Source organism: Falco punctatus, assembly GCF_963210335.1.
Source record: "Falco punctatus genome assembly, chromosome: 20".
Taxonomy (NCBI): Eukaryota; Metazoa; Chordata; class Aves; order Falconiformes; family Falconidae; genus Falco; species Falco punctatus.
Window position 1 is genome coordinate 3,737,923 of NC_137600.1, and position 16,308 is coordinate 3,754,230.

The following is a 16,308-nucleotide window of genomic DNA, read 5'->3' on the forward strand; positions in this document are numbered from 1 at the left end:
CTATTTGCAACATATTCCCTGGGTTTTAACTCTAGGTAGAAAAAACACCCCATCAAAAGCTGCTGTTATTATGTTCATGCAAGGCAACTGTATTATTTGCAAGAAGGTGACCTCTAGCAGAAAGAAAGCATATGAAATTAAAAATAAGTTATGAGTCAAAACCATCTAACTTCCTCATCTACAGTCTCCTGGGCCTGGCTAGTTTAAAAACAAAAAAAAAAAAAAAAGATGGAGAACACATCACCCCTACATAATATTTAAAGGCTGCATAGTGTCTTGTTTTAAAATAAATTCCAGGAGGCCTGGATGTTTGGGAAAAAGAGAAAAAACTGGAAGTCAAATGCTGTCAAACAGCCCCAAACGTGTGGCCCAGCTGCCGGCGGCTCCCGCGCACCACAGAGCAATTTGCATCTTATTGCAGTGATGCAGCACAGAGATCATCTCAGGTCCCGGAGTCCATTTCCTTCTCAAAACATCTCAACCAACCAGCATCTCCCCAGCCCTCCGTGTTCAGCCTTTTCAACGCTCCCAGGTCACAGCAGGACCGAAACACTTACAACCAAGCCCTGCCAAGGGAGGGATGCTGCAGTCTGGATGAGGAGGAGATGCTGGGATGGGTTTTGGTGCTCCCCGGGGTGCTGCACGCCGACGTGGCATGCACAGCCCCAGGAAAAGCTTCTTACCCCAGCGTGGGTACCACAGGGAGCTGGCTGCTCACCCTCCCAGCCTTAGGGACACAGGTCCTGGAGGCAGGGCTGTCCGTCGGAGCGCAGGCAGCCGGACAGACTGCCGGCTCTCCTGCGCAAACAGCCCGGGAGAGCTGGGGGTGTTCAGCCCGGAGAAGGCTCCGGGGAGAGCTTACAGCAGCCCCCCAGTACCTAAAGGGGGCTGCAAGAAAGGCAGAGATGGACTTGTTACAAGGGCATGCAGCAATAGGACGACAGGTAATTGTTTTAGGCTGAAAGAGGAGAGATTTAAATTAGATATTAGGGAGAAATTCTTTGCTTGAGGCGCTGGCGCGGGCTGCCCAGAGCAGCTGTGGGTGCCCCATCCCTGGCAGTGCCCAGGGCCCAGCTGGATGGGGCTGGGGGCACCCTGGGCTGCTGGGAGGGGTCCCTGCCCGTGGCTGGGGGTGGCACTGGTTGATCTTTATGGTCCCTTCCAACCCAAACCATTTTAAGATCTTTGCTGGGCATCCCCCAGCCTACCCTGAAGTCGGGACAGCAAACGAGCCTTTTACAGCCGTTGTAACGAACACGGTGCCAGCCTGCTTCTGAGTAAGCGGTACCTCCAACACACCCCACGTGTAACGAAACCCACTCACTAGATAATGTACCACTGCTTCCACATCTCCCGCTTCTGATGCGATCACGTCATGTGGTGAAAGACAGATTTGCACTTCACTGTAATCCAGCTAGAGAAGAAAAATATCTGATATGCTAATGAAGTTGATGTCCTTACCCACCACCCGGTAAAGACATCCCATATGCCAAAGTGTGTTGAATCTCACAGGCGAAGCAATAGCGCTGGTCAAACAGTACAGTGTCTAACAGAGATGCAACCCATCTCTTTTAAATGCAAATAGAGCAGCTATTTAGCTTAGAAACGCAGGGGGCAGACGGAAAAAGCAAAGAGATTCTTTGCAGCTGAACATCAATTTTCAAATAATGCGAACTGTAGGACAGAGGAGAACAAGAGCAGGTATAATGAAAGGGGAGCCGGTGCCTGCAATAAGGTGGCCCTCTTTCATCAGTCGCTTTGGAAATTTTGCTCCGCTGCTTGTGTATTTGCCAAGTGCCCCACGTGCCTCAAACGGTCCAGAGCACACGCAGTGCTTTCCCCACGGAGCCGCCAATTAAAGAAGTTTAAGCAAGACCCCTGCTTATACCAACACAGGTCGGACAACATTTTTTTACTGCATATACAGCTCATCTCTACAGCCAAAAGGGAAGAAAAAAAAAAAAAAAAAAAAAAAAAAAAAGACCCCTCTGGTTACCAATGAAAAACCTGACGTTTTGCAGAACTTCATATATCCTGCCACCACCCACCGCCACCCCGGATCTGTGCAGGGATGGCAGCGCTGGAGGAGGACACAAAAGTTCAGCTGGAAGAAGGGAGGCCAAAAGGAGCAGGGTGGACACGTAGGCACGGGACTCAGAGCGAGGGGCAAGGGAGGCTCTGGCACTCGCTGCCATTAAGCGACTGGAAAATTATTCGTAAGTACTTCTACAAACTGGGCAGTTGTCCTAGCATCTGCCATCCGACTCCAAAGGAAGCGAGCAAGCACTTGGAGGTCAAATGATTTACAAGGAAGAAAACAGAGAAATAGGAACCACTCGGCTCCATATTCCCCATCGCTCCAGGCCTTCAAATGCAGCCACGGACTCCGGAGCCACCCTAACAAAAGTAAAAAGCCCACAGAAGTGGGGACAGAGAGCTTAATGGAGACGGCATGTGACCACAAGAGCAGTGCTGCCCACCACACAATTCAGAAGAGATCCATGAAAAGCTCCTGGCATGGTCTGCTTTTGCCTTTTCTTGGTAGCCCTAGTGAGAGGAGTTATGCAAGATAAAATACGAGGCTCTGCCAATGCGAGCAGCCAAGAACTTTTATGTAGGTTCCCTCGCTGGCTTTGCATGGCTCCACTCCCACAAGGAGCTGGGCACGATAAGGAACCGGCTTCTCCTCGGCTGTGCCTGTCTGCCAGCCAACCTGCAGGGAGAAAAACTTGCTCCAGAAATGCCAAAGAGACCAGCCCCGTCCTGGGGGTGCAGACGCACAGCAAAGACCTCATGTAGGCAAGGGATTACTCCACATCGCCCGTCTTCTGCTTGCTATGCCTCCTGCTAACCCACCCCCCAAAAAAAAAAAAAAAAAAAAAAAACCACCCAAAAAAAAAGACTTCTCAATTCCCCGAGCCGGTCGTGCCGCGCTGGAGCAGGCACCCGTGCCACAGCGCACCCAGAGCTGTCGAGCACTTCAAAAGCTTCGTGGGGGCTGCATGAAAAAATCCTCCACACACCAGAGAGTCACGAGAAGCCCGAGCACTGGGAAAACCGAAACCCAGCGATGCCGCTTTCCCCCATGCAGCAGGGGATGAGGACGAGTACTTAAGTAATTAGTGTTGTCAAAGTAAGTAATCCTGTTAGCCAGCATCACCTGTCTAAGGGCTGTAGTCAGTTTGGTGCAAGCGGTTATGTGATGCACAAATACCCACTTTTTTTTTTTTTTTTTTTGAAAGATCTGAATTCTATCCTTATTAACGCCCAATTCTGCTGGAGTGACCGGCACGGCACAGGAGGGTGCGGAGGAAGGGGGCTCCTCCAGCAGCCAGCCTGGCAAAAGCTGCCCTGAAATCTCACCCCCCCAGGGCAGCGAGAAGGCTGGAGGAGTCTCGCCCACTTTCTGCACCTATCTGCAAAACGGGGAAATAACTCCCCACCTCACCAAAAAAATGCCATGGCTGGTCGCAGAGCACCCAGGCAGCCCGACGATCCAGGGTGCTAAGCTCCTCCTCGGAGCCAGCTCCTTCCATACGCTGCCTACAGACCATAATTCATGAAAACGACGGATAAAACATCCGCAACACCGAGCGGCCAACGCTGTGATCTTCGTGCCATCTTCCCTTTGTATACAAAACCATGTGTTGCACCCAGTCTAGTTCTAATTGTGAAATCTTTAGGTCCGGGACTTAAAATTTCACAAGGGCATCAAAACACACTCTGTAGGCTACCCCTGAGAGGAGACTACAGCTCCCACTCCACTAACAGGCCACATGCCAAAAAAAAAAAATAATAAAAAAAAAAGACACAAATGCAAGTAAACTTTTGAGGTGTAAAATGGATTAAAAGGTCAGCTGTGCTCAGGGGACTTAAGTAAAATTAAGAGGATAGGGATATTTTTGCTAGACTGCCACGCAAGGTTCCATTGGCTGCAGAGTTAACACAGATTTTATTCGCTGGTCCAGGAGCAAGGGGGTACTCACAGCACTCTGAGAGGGCGTGGATAGTTAAGGATGGGAGAATTTGACAAAAAGCTGCTTCTCTACCACCAGCTCTACGAAATCGGAGCATCACAGCCCATTTATTCACCCCTCAGTGCAAAACGACTCTACTCCTCCAGGAGGAAAGCATGCGTTGCATTTCTACATCCACACTTAAGCTATGCCCCAATGAAGCTTCAGCACGGCTCTTCCAGCACGGACTGGGTCGGACCACGTAACCTATCACGCATCTTTGTAAGAGGGCGCTTGAAACAAAGCAAAGATCCTCTCCTCCCCGGACTGGAGGCAGCAGCAGCGGACAGAGCAGGGCTGACCCATCCACGTCTCCAAAAAGAGCCAGTACCACGGAAGAGAAAATAAAAGTGATCCTCAAGTTATTGTTTGTATTATCTGAGAGTCCCTTGGATGACTGTACAAAGCAGCACAGCGAGATTCATTACTGAAAAAGGAGCAAGTGCTATTTGCCTGAAGTGGCAGCTACAGCAAAACTCTGTCTGTTCCCCGAGCGGTTGGGGCTCAGATGAAAAGGCGTCAGCCCCTCACACTGGGGCGTGTGGGGCTTCAAGTCCAAAAAATCCCCCAGGAATATTAAACATCCTCGTTAACAAACTTGAGAGATTTCTCTGCAACTCCTGACACCCGTCTGGAAGCGAATGTGAAGGGCACTGAATGCAACAGCCCCTTTCCCTGCTTGCTCCTCATCAGAGGAACGATATTACAGATAAATAGTTGAACAGATGGTTACAGATGCACTTTGGGGAGGGGAAAAAAAAAAAAAAAAGTACATTTTGGGCATTCTGAAGCAGCCAGTACAGCTCAGACAAAACTAAGCACAAGAAAGCCATCTTTTCTTAGACGCAAGGTACTAACAGCTTCCAATTACTGCACCCTCTTCCACCCGGTGCTGGAAGGCATCTGAAATATTTGACTGACGTTCAGCTAAGAGTTTGACGACTGGGGATGACAGATGTCCATCTGCCACAACGGAGATCTGACCGCTGAGGAAGCCGGACCTGGCTGTCAAAGGTAGAAATGTTCACAGGGAAAAGTCTGCAAGGGACCCGTCCGTACCTTGCTTTGAAAGGCGGAGAGAAAGCTGCCTCCCGTGTTGAGCTGTGCATAGCATGAGCAGCAGGTCAGGGGGTTGGTGTGGTTTTTTTTTGGTTTGGGTTTTTTTTTTTTCTCCTCCCAATTTCCAAATAGCCCAACGTTATTTTTATCAGACGTTTCTATTCCCATTCACACCTAACCTACATTCGTCTATTCAAAGTTGAGTCCAGGGCTCAAAGGGAGCCAGCTAAAGGTAATAATCTGGAGAAGTTCAGCAACGAAAGGCAACAGCCGTGCCATTTTGTGCTTGCAAAAAGCTTAAGTTTCAGGATCGTGCAGAGCTTTCACAGTCATTAATGGGGAACAAAACCCTGGAGGCAAGTGATGGATGTCATTGTTACCTACAGCAACGCTCCAGCCACCTCGCTCCAGTGCTTCTCTATCAGGGGGTCCAGACCAAAAAGCAAGGATGGGTTGAACCCCAGCAGCTTGTGTAAGCTTGGCAAATTTAAACTTGCTGTTAGTCCTAATATTTATTAGCAATTACCCAATTTCCCATGGAATAATCTTTATTTTCTCAAAATTATGAACCATACAAATTCCTGGTCGCAAAATGCCGAGATGTCTTTGCTTTAAGAATCCCCGTGCCGGTTTGCATGACATTTTCTCTCCCCTGGGGTGCCTCAGGGCAAGTTTACACGAGAGTCTGCAAAAACAGATGTATGCTCAATACCAATTTTTCAAAGCCTAGACCATGCCCTGACAAATAATCTGTGTCATTTTTCAGTCCGAAGCAGTGCTGGCACAGGCACCCTGACCCTGCTATGTCAGAGAACTGCTGCTCTCTCCAGCTACAAGAAGCTACGTGGAAACAAAGTGATCTCGAAGCGGAGCGATACCTCCTACCACCTGAGAAAATAAGTAACTTCTCCACTTTCCACTGGACTGTGCTAACATAACACTAGTATCTCAATAGGGTCACCAAGTAAAGCAAACACCTTCCTTGCATAAATGCAGCAAGAGCCAGAAATAATTACTATTGCCATTTCTCGTCTGCCCTCCTCCAAATTTTTGCATGTCCTTTTTACCCTTCCGAGGGCAGCAATTTTCCTTTCTTGCTACGAGTAAGAAACCCCAGATTTCAGAAGCTCCAAAGACGCGCAAATGGAGCAACAAAACCCCCAAACAAACAAACAACAAAGTTTTGTTTCTCAGCCCTCAAAGAACTGCAGAAGGACCCAGCCTTACGCCCAGCTCCTGCACTGAGCATCGTCCAAAACCACCACACGTCCCATCCCCGTTAGCAGAGATTATCTGGCACACGAGACTTTGGGTATCTTTCTCACCCATTTTGCAAGTCTGAACTCCTACCGAACGGCAGCTCCTTCAAATATAGAGGAGCATTAAATGCAGTTCTTAACGCCCCAGTTTTTTTATCCAAAACTAGCCAGAGCTGCGCTGCCGGAGCTGAAGCCGGCCTCCCAGAGTGCAACTGGTTCAGAGAGCTCGGTCTGATCCTTACCTTGAGCCAGATTCCTTTTTGTAGGACAGTCAGACTATCTCCTCACAATAACCCTAAAAATACTCGTATTGGACATTGAATTCTATCAAGCTGAATGATTTCTTCGAAGGGGGAGAGACACAGTCATCGCAATACTAGGCTCGAGCAAAACTGAGAAAGACGAAGCAACTGAACCGTTCCCACCAGCAAATCTGCCTTTACCCGATTAACTACTTTTCAGTCATTCAAGGAGTAACACCCAAAATTTTCAGGCCACGCTGACTTTCGGTTACTAGAATCTGGCACGCGCAGGCTGTGCAGGAGCCAGGTGCATTTAATTCCAAAAAAAGCAAGCGACAGCCTTCTGCATCAAAATGCAAGTACAAATATCACGTGTGCCAAACGAGCGTAACCCGGGCCACGCTTAAAGCTCCCCCAGACCAGCAGAAATATTTAGCGCAAAGCCAAGAGGCTAGACAACCATAAAACTACCTAAATCAAAATCCCTCTGTGCGTTTTGGAAGCCATAAAGCTTCCGAAACCATTACAGCTACCCTGAACTATGCTGCTCACAGAACTCCTAAAAACTTCACTTGCAATTGAATTGAAATCCTTAAAAGTGTTCTGCTGGCAAAACGTCTAGCATGGCCAGTAAATAGTGTGATCAGGCTAGGAAAAAAGAAAAGGTGCCTTTGTCAAAGTAAACCACGGCTACTCAAGGAGGGTTCACCAACAGAGCTGCGTGCCCAGTTGGCCACGGTGGGCAAGCCCAGAGGCAGATATGGTGGCCCCTTGCCGAGCTGCTGTCTCCTAAGGTGGAGCCGGCACCCTGCTCCCTCTCCGCGCTCCTCAAGGAGCCGGGCGAGATTAAAACAGGGAGTATTTAATTAGAACAGAGGCGACTTAAGACTGTCACCGCACATCAGCTGCCCAGCTCAGCCAGGAGAGCTGCTGCAAAAGCTTTCGCAGCACCATTCAGCTCTTCACACCGGGGTTTCTGCCCCCCACCAAAACCGAAGCCAAACCTCAGCTGCAGCCGAGACCCAGATCCACGCTGCAGTGTTAGTCTTGCTCTTGTCAAAGCACTCTGCAGCTCAGAGATGGTCTCAAAATGCACTTGGTGGGCAATGAACTTCCTCAACCTCTTCGGGAGGGATGCAGATGTTAAAATCATACTTGCTTGCAAGGTCTGCTGAGCTTCCAGCACCTGCATTGCTATGTGTAGGTTTGTCTCTTAATGACCAGCACTGATGCGGATTTGCCTGGGATTGTCATTGAGACAATCTGCCCAGAGCCAAGTCTTCTGCTGGGAACACGGGTTCCTTACATCACCGAGTGCCAGCTCACCAGCCACTGTCAAGGAGAGCACATAAGCCCTCAATACCAGCCTGGGGAAAAAAAAAAAAATTAAAAAAAAAAAATCTCTTTTGAGACCCTCATGCTCTATAGACTTTCCAGCAGTTAAAAATCTATGTATTCCTACAAAATAATCGCTCAACAGCACAGCGACCCACAGCAAACCTGGCACCTTCCTCTCCTCAGGTCCCTCGGTGGGATGGTCTCTTGGCCAACTCGAGGGAGCCACTGCTAAGCTTGAGCGAAAAAAAAAGAAAAGGAAAAGAAAAAGGCCGAGGTCTACAGCAAACAGCTGCAGCTACTTAAAAAAAAGTGAGCTCACCAAAGGAGACGGGAGGGGATTCCTAGATGTCAGCACGCAGGGAAATTCACCACCTGTTTCACAAGGTTAGCAAGCTGCCAGCGGGTCCACTAATAGATCATTAATACAAGAACAGCGGGGTCTTTGTGTCAAAGGCAAATCCCCCACCTGCTGGTAAATGTAAACCTGACCCCACGGCCGGCAGCACAGGCGAGGGGGTGCTGGCTCCAGTTTTAAAGCCACTTTAACGCAGACACAATTTTGCACATTGCGTACTTTCAAGATCTTGCTTGGGATGACGTTGCAGGCAGCAACCGGCAGCTCCACGTGGGAAACCTTAACAAAACAGGGTTGATTTAGATGAAATAGAAGGAAGGAATTCTGTGCTCTGAGGGTGGCAAGATGCTGGCATGGGCTGCCCAGAGCAGCTGTGGGTGCCCCATCCCTGGCAGTGCCCAGGGCCAGGCTGGACGGGGCTGGGGGCTGCTGGGAGGGGTCCCTGCCTGTGGCAGGGGGTTGGAACCGATGGTCTTTAAGGTCCCTTCTGACCCAAACCATTATGATTCTACGAAATAACACCCAGAAGCACTCACACTGGAGCCCGAGCACCCTATGGTGGAAGCGCACCGAGCCCAGCCTGCAGGCCCTTGGAGAAGCGACGGTTTCACCGTGTGCAGCACGAGGTGGTCACACCATCGATAAAACGAGAATTTGAGCACTTCGAGCCACCACCGCGGCAAAACCCCCCCGACCAATTCACACACAACCGGGGGTCTCAGCCTCTCTTCTCTTCCCATCTCGTGCCCCAACCTGAGGCTTCATTCACACCGAGGCTTTGTGCTTCAACCCCAGCTGCATTTGCACCGGATCAAAACAGCACTGGTTAAAACATTTCTTGCAACGCACTGACTCCAGCGTTTGACATTTATACCCACACATCACCTTCTAACCACGCAGAGGTGCAGACAGCCTGAAGGGAGCTGCAAACTAATTAAAATCTTCCCAGTGGCCACACTGGAGATGAGCCAGAGCAGTTTTCTTGCAAACCAAAGAGTAAGGAGCCCGATAAATGGGCTAAATAAGTTCCAGCCGTGCTTTCAGAGCAGCTTCACAGACCTTCACGTGCCAGCGATGGAGCTCGATGGCAGGAGCCCCCAGTTATCGCTCAACCAGCAAAACTAGTCCTCTGTGCTTCTGTTCAGGGTCTTTCCCCAGGGAAACCTTTGAGGTATCTATCTAAAACATCACCATTGGGGTAATATTCTTACGACTGCTTGAGAAGCCGTTTTACCATGTCTGCTGTACCCCAGCAGCTGGCAAAAGGGAGTATTTCTGAGAGCAGGCTAGGAAAGCAAAGACTCTCAGTTGACACCACTTCTCCCTGTCCTCCTGAAATTCACCCCAAACCACTTGTCTTACAGAGGGGAGGTCCCTGCACGCTCTCTCATCAGATCCGGCTTGGAGCAGGGAAAGTGCTTTACACTCACGTACAGCCACGACCACTGCAAAGGTATTTATTCTCTGGAGCAGGTGGAAGCACTCAGAAGCCAGGAGATTGATGTAGACTTCTGGAGAGATAAACCCCACAAGCCCTCTCACGGTGGCATACCCAGGCTCCCAGCTGGAGGAGGTCACATTACTCAACACGCTCACATCCACCTCTGCTCCTAATGGAAATGCAGCGAGATCCTATTAAGGCTTCATAGCTGGAGATGCTGCAGCTAGAGACAGCAGCGAGGTTTTGCTTCGGAGGTCTGAAGTCAGAGCGCAGCCCAGAGAGCCTGACGCTCCTCCTCCCTGCCAGTGAAATCCTTAAAAGTTGCACTGAGATTTCTTTTCCCTACTGCTTTTGAGCACCCAGGAGCCACCCACCCTTCATCCTCCATCTCACCTCTGCTCCGTGCCACCCTAACCGGAGATGGCCTGGGTGCAGAGCTGCTCCTCATCCCTTACACCAAGCTCCCTGTCCTGAAGGGTTTTCCCACTACACTTGACCCGGCTCTCAAGTGTCATCGGTATATGCCTCTTCGGCACCGCAAGCCTGCCAGACCGGCCTCCGAGAGCCATTCAGAGCCAAGCCTTGCATTATAGGATAATGCTGATACCTTTACGTAGCCTGTTTCCTTGCTCCTGCTTCTTAATGATGTCTAATTCCATTACCATCCAAGACATTAACGCACCGTGCATCTAGTAAAAACACCTGCCAGCCCAACGCGATCTGCAGAGGAGCGCAAGGGATCAAACAGGGAACACCTGGAAAACCAGCCAAGCCGGGAAGGATCCCGGACAAATATAGGTCTCCAAGGAGTATCTTTAGATTAGCAGGCTGCTCTGCCCCCAGTGAGACCCCAGGATTTACCTAAATAGCTCCCTTCATCGCAAGCAGCCCAGGGTTCATCGCTATTTTAAGCCAGCACCCTGCCCTACTTCCTAAGGAACAGCCTGCCTTCTCCTGCCCATGCGACCGAACGAGCACCAAACACGTTACAGCTAGAGGAGACAGATTCTTCTCAACTCTTCCCTCTTTTATGAAATGAAAAATAGCGTTTCGGCACGGTACCTAGCCTAACCCAGGCTTAACTGCTATAGAACGGGCTTTCCAAGCAGCCGGCACGACCTCGAACAGGGAAACTGGGATTAACCTTTCAGAGGCTGACGGCTGGATAGCAGGGAAACAGAAAAAAAAAAAAAAACCACCACATTTAAAACAGGGGGCTCCAGAGGGGCACGACCTTCCCTCCCCTCCGCCCCACCTCCAGCACCGACCCGAAGCCCCTGGTGTGATTCCTAGAGAGAAATAAATAATAATAATAATAAAAAAAAAAATGACAGCCCACTGTGCTCTCCCTGATGCCTTAATGCAGTTTTCTAACCAGGTTTTAGTAGCCGAGGCTAGCACTGGGGTCTAGGTTTTGCCACCAGCAGTGGCATTTCTGTGAATCAGCCTGGCATCAGCAGAGCATCTCCGTTACAGGCTGCAGACAGAGCTAGCTCCGGGAAGTTTCACGCAAAAAAACCAGGGGGCCACCGGCCCTGTCTGTGGCAGACAAGGGCTACGTGAAGCCTATTAGAGCTGAAGAGCTTGCACCACCCTAAGATGTTTGCAGAAGTGCCGCTTCGCACTGCATTTGACTTCTGATTCATTTTTGGATGAAGTGCCGCATGATCTGGCAAAATCAGCACCGATTCCGTAACACCCCGTGGTCTCAGCGCAGCCAGAAACCTGCCCCTTTTGCTAGCACACCCCACTTAGAAATAACAAAGCATCTTTTCTGCAAGAAAGACCCCCAAAATACCAGGTTCCCACGTTAATTCGGAGAGATCTTAAGGGGTTCAGGCCTTAGGGGCTGTCTACACTCAGGACCTTCTTGAGCTCTGTCCAGACAAGTGGCTGTATTATGACACAACTTGCTTTTTAGAGATCCCACCACCACTTCTTGACCCTGATGGTATTTGCACTTTTCCTCTGGCACGCCTGAGGTCTGAGAGCATGCACCTTGGCCTTTACCTCCATTTGGAGCCATTTTCACAGCTCCTTCCTCCCTCCATCCCTCCCCCTGCCCCTCCAAGTACTCTTTATTAGCTACAAAATCGCAACACTGAACAAAACCAACCAACTAAAACATTACCAAAGACAAACACGAAACAGACAGCGATGGTACTACGCGTTTCTTTTCAACAGCCACCATCTCCCTTGTATTGCAGATTTGCCCAAGCCTTCCTTTGCTTTGCAGGCCATCATAAAGCTATTTTGACTTTTATATCAGCGCATGCTCTGTTATAAAAATTCTCTGCAGCTCCCAAACCTGCCACGACTGGAGGAAGCCCGACGCTCTAACCACCCAACTGCATTTCAAGAGCAGGAGTTTTCTATTAAAAACAAGGTAGGAAGAAAGCCACCACGCACTTTTCATACACCGAAAGCATCTTCAGCCAGTGAGACGAACTAGCACACCCGCTGAACCCTATCCACCCGGCAGCAGCGCGGGGGAAGCTCTCCAAAGCCTCCGAAGATGGCATTTATTGATCTGATGCTGGTTTTTTGGCTCCCCAGAGGCACGGCTTCTGTTGAAGGCACCGGGAGCCTCGCTGAACAAATCCCATGGGATCAGGCTCCATGCGTCTAGCAGCAACTCTGCCACGCTACAAAGGCAGGGGTTGACCACGCGGAGAGAAGGGGAGCAGCTCACTGGGCATTTTCTGCTCCGGCGTGACTTCACCCAAGCTGAACAGGCGGGTGGTGCGAGGCACTGCTGCGGTGAGCGTGCTCAGATTGCCCTGCCATTCCGTCATTCCCAAACCCCTCGGTTCAAGTATTGAACAGACGATCTGCAACGTATCTGGGAGGTTCACGCCACGAATCAGCCCGCCAAGATGTAAGAGAGCGTCACGTCAGAGGTCCCACATCCCCCCATACACACCTTAAACGTCTTCCAGCTGGAAAAATACAAACAAGAAATGCAGAAAGGTGCCTGGAGAAGCCAAAGGGCTTACGAAAGGGCAGCAAAGCACAAACTTGATAAACCCACTTGCTTACAGGACACCTTTAGCTACACCGTCTCGGCACTGGTTCCAGCTTTACCACCACTGCACAATGCCCCAGTATCAACACACTGATGGTGGCTCAGTCTGCCTAACTGGAGAAAAGCAGAAACCTAACGGTCCTTCGTAAAACACAGCACAGGCACTATTGAACAGCACGTGAATTAGGCACGTCACCGGCTAGCGACAGACACACAACGGCTGCCAAAAAAAAAAAAAAAAAAAAAAAAGAGGGCACCAGCTCCTAGCTGCTCCTCGTTCACCAGCTTTCTCACGCTGCAACGCTTTAATAACGCACACGTATAGAAAAATCGCTCTAGGTTGGCTGCTCAGGCTCAGCCAGATGTTGAAATACCGATACTCTGGGGGGGGGGAGGGGGGGGTTAAAAGAATTTTTCACGAATGCCAACTGCAAACACGGTGAGCTGGGTTGCCTTCCACCATTCAGCCATCCCCACGTGTCTTTGGAAAGGATCCTCACAGCACGCAGCCGCGCTCACCGCTGCCGTCGCGTCCCCGAGGATGTCACACCTTGCGGGCGTGACTCGCTGGAGGTGGAATGAAGCAGGATCGCTTCTGTGCGGCAAAAAGCTCTGCAGGTTTGTGTGCACGGGGTCCGGGAGGGGGAAAGCACCCACCACGCCTGGGTCCTGAGCTCCAACACCCAACCTACACGCACCAGGGGGACTGCAGCAGCCCAAGGCGTCGCACACACCTGCCTGCATCATGTGTGTTTCCACCAGTTTCCACCAGGATCCACCAGTTAATTCCAGCCTGTCCTTCGGGCTAACGCAGGTAACCGGACCCAGCTAACCACTCAGATTTCCAGCATAACCACCCCAAGCGCTCTCAGGAGAGCGCCAAGTTTGAACGTCAATGATCTCGGTTAACATCAGTTTGCTGCTACAACTGGGCTACTAAAAAGCAATTCTTGACGTACCCCAGAATTAGAGATTTTAATAATGAAGTTACCCGAGCACAAGCTTAAGCACAAAACCCAGGCAAATGGAAACACTGTACTTCTCCTGACTAAACATAATTATAGTTAACATTTCTGCAGGGCTCTAGAGATGTAAATATATAGGTTAAACATAGTTAAAATTCTCCATCCTACTTAATTGTAGGCACTATTGAACAAAATTAGCTTTTATCTTCAGGTTTAAATTATTAATAACCACGAACAGTGTCACCACCTTTAAACAATAACCACAGCCACAGAATCAAACACTCCTCCCCAGATTTCCAGAGGCACTCAAATGAGCATCCCAAGCGTACCTGGGGGAAATCAAATGCTCTCCATGACGAGTTCCCCTGGCTCTCGGAGCACGAGAGCGCGCGCGGAGCGAGCAGGCTGCAGCCAACGCCACCAGCCTCCACCCCACCTGGCTACGGACTAATTACCAAAATTAGCGGCGGCCACCCGGATACGGCAGGGTCGTCAAGCCCCCCGGAGCGGCGCTGGTAAGGTTGGCAGGATTGCTGGTAGGGTTTTCCCAGGATCTGGAAGCCCCCAGCAGCAGGGACAGAGCATCGGTTACGGACGGCTCAGCTGAATCATAATGGCTGCATTGACATTACCTTCCCCGAACAAGGCCAACCTAAACACACGCAGCTGCCTGGGATTTAGCAGGAGATTTACGGTTCGCACCGGCCACCGCGGGCTGCCTGCAGACCTATAAATCACCGAGCCACACGCGCCCGCTCTGGGGAAGACCCCGGGGGTCCCCCCCCAAATCCATGAGCTTTCCAGCCTTACGCCGAAAGCAACCCATAAAAAGCACCCGCGGGCAGCACTGAGCTAACCAAGCCCGGGGGGGGGGGGGGGGGGGGCCTCAAAGTCCAGGCTGCCACCCTAGTCCACTTTCCCTTCATTTGAGGCCACGGTTATTAACATCGAAACATGTGACCGGCCACATGACAGGCTAAAAAAAAAAAAAATAAATAATAAAAAAAAAATATATATAAATAAATCGTCACTTGGATCCATCCAGAGGAGACGGTAGAGATGGCAGTGTGCATCTATCTGGCGGGGGCACCTCTGTATCCGTATTTTATAACCGTTCCTGGGAAACCGCTGCTTTCATCAGCCGGCTCGGGGCAAGGCGACTGCCTGCGAGGCTCCAAGCCACCCGGGCAAGAAGCTTTAACAACCGGGCGATTGTATAACTTTGTGACAGCCGGGTGGCCCCTCGGCTACAGCGGTGGGCGCCGAGCAAAAGTTTAAGCGAGCGAAGGCGCGCGCGGTGGATGTCCCCCCGCTGCGTGGGTATGATAATGGCACCAGATCAATTAGGGCAGCGGAACATACATCACACGAGCCTCCTCCTAACCCAGGAGTTTCTCGGCTAACGTTATTTCTCTCCTCGTTAACCGCTTGGGTGTCTTCTGCTCTTTCAAAAATAGTACCTACTATAACGGGTCCCGAAGAGGGGGCCAGCTGGCACCCGCCTCGGGGCACCGCAAGAGCGAACAGGGCTTTGGGGGAGGCAAGGCACAGGCAGGGAGCTGCTGGGAGAAGGGCAGGGTGGGCTCCCCCCCCCCCCCCCAAATAAACCCTCACGGATACATGCAAAGCAAAGCCAGGCTCGCCCCCTCCCCCCCCCCCCCCCAACTCCTTCCACCCAAAGCACCCCAGGCTGGGGGGTGAGGACCTCGTGGGTGTGAGGGAGCAGCATCCCTGCCTCCGTCGCCCCCTTCTCCCCCCCAAGCCCACCGCCCCCGCCCTCCTGCAGGTGCTGGGCTCTTCGCAGAATGGGGAGCCCCCCCCCCCCCCCCCCTACGGCGGGGATGCCCCCCCCCAGCCCCGCCATCACCTGCGGGCTGCAGCCTCCTGCTCCCTGCGTGTCCGCAGCCCCGTGGGGCCGGGGGTGGGGGGCTGGGGTGGGGGGGTGGGGGGTCCCCCAGCGCATCACCCCCCTCTCAGCAGGATTCCCCCTCCCCTCCCTGCACCCCCCCCCCCCTTGCTCTGCACCTGCCTGAGGACCTGCAGCACAGAAAGGAGGGGGCTGGCAGGATTGCTCAGCCTCACAAAGCAGGGGTGCACCCCCCCACCCAAAAACCCTGCCCCCCCCACCTGCCCTCACAGCAGGTGCCACCCCCGGCTCCCCTTAAAACACAGCCATGCCCCCCAAGGCAAAAGGTGCCCCCCAACCCCTCCTACCACACAAGGGACGCCCCCCCCCCCGCCCCCCAAGGATCCCCCCAAGGCGCGGCGCCCCCCCGGCACAGCCCCCCCGCCGGCCCAGCCCCCCCCCCAAGGGCTCCCTCAGCCCGGGGACCCCCCCCGCGGGGTGTGTCCCCCCAGCGCGCCCCCCGCGCAGACAGGGGGCGCCCTCGCCGCCCCCGGCCCCTCACCCTTGACGATGCGCTCGGTGGTCGGCAGCTTGTTGTGGCCGCGCCCGGACATGGTGCCGGCCGCCGCAGCCGGGCCCGGCTCCCGGCCTCCCCCTCAAGGCGAGGGGGCGCAGCGGGGTGCTCCCGGCGTACCGAGCGGGCCCCGCTGGACGGGCTGGGTGATCCGCTGGCTGCCCCGGTGGCGGCGGCGGCGGCGGCTC

At 52.1% G+C, this 16,308-nt stretch overlaps 1 protein-coding gene across 5 annotated transcripts in view; it reads right to left on the reverse strand.

The window, feature by feature from the left end:
* Nucleotides 1-16,307, reverse strand: part of PPP3CC (protein phosphatase 3 catalytic subunit gamma) — a 36,389-nt gene extending 20,082 nt beyond the window's left edge. Inside the window, exon 1 of one of the 5 annotated variants that reach the window (XM_080370297.1) lies at nucleotides 16,109-16,307. In XM_080370297.1, coding sequence (XP_080226423.1) covers nucleotides 16,109-16,160 — 52 coding nt within the window. In that variant the 5' untranslated portion in view covers nucleotides 16,161-16,307. Of the gene's footprint in view, nucleotides 967-16,108 lie in introns of those variants that run through there. The other 4 variants (XM_080370299.1, XM_080370295.1, XM_080370296.1 and 1 more) reach the window with 4 other exon arrangements.
* Between the last annotated feature and the right edge of the window lies 1 nt (nucleotide 16,308).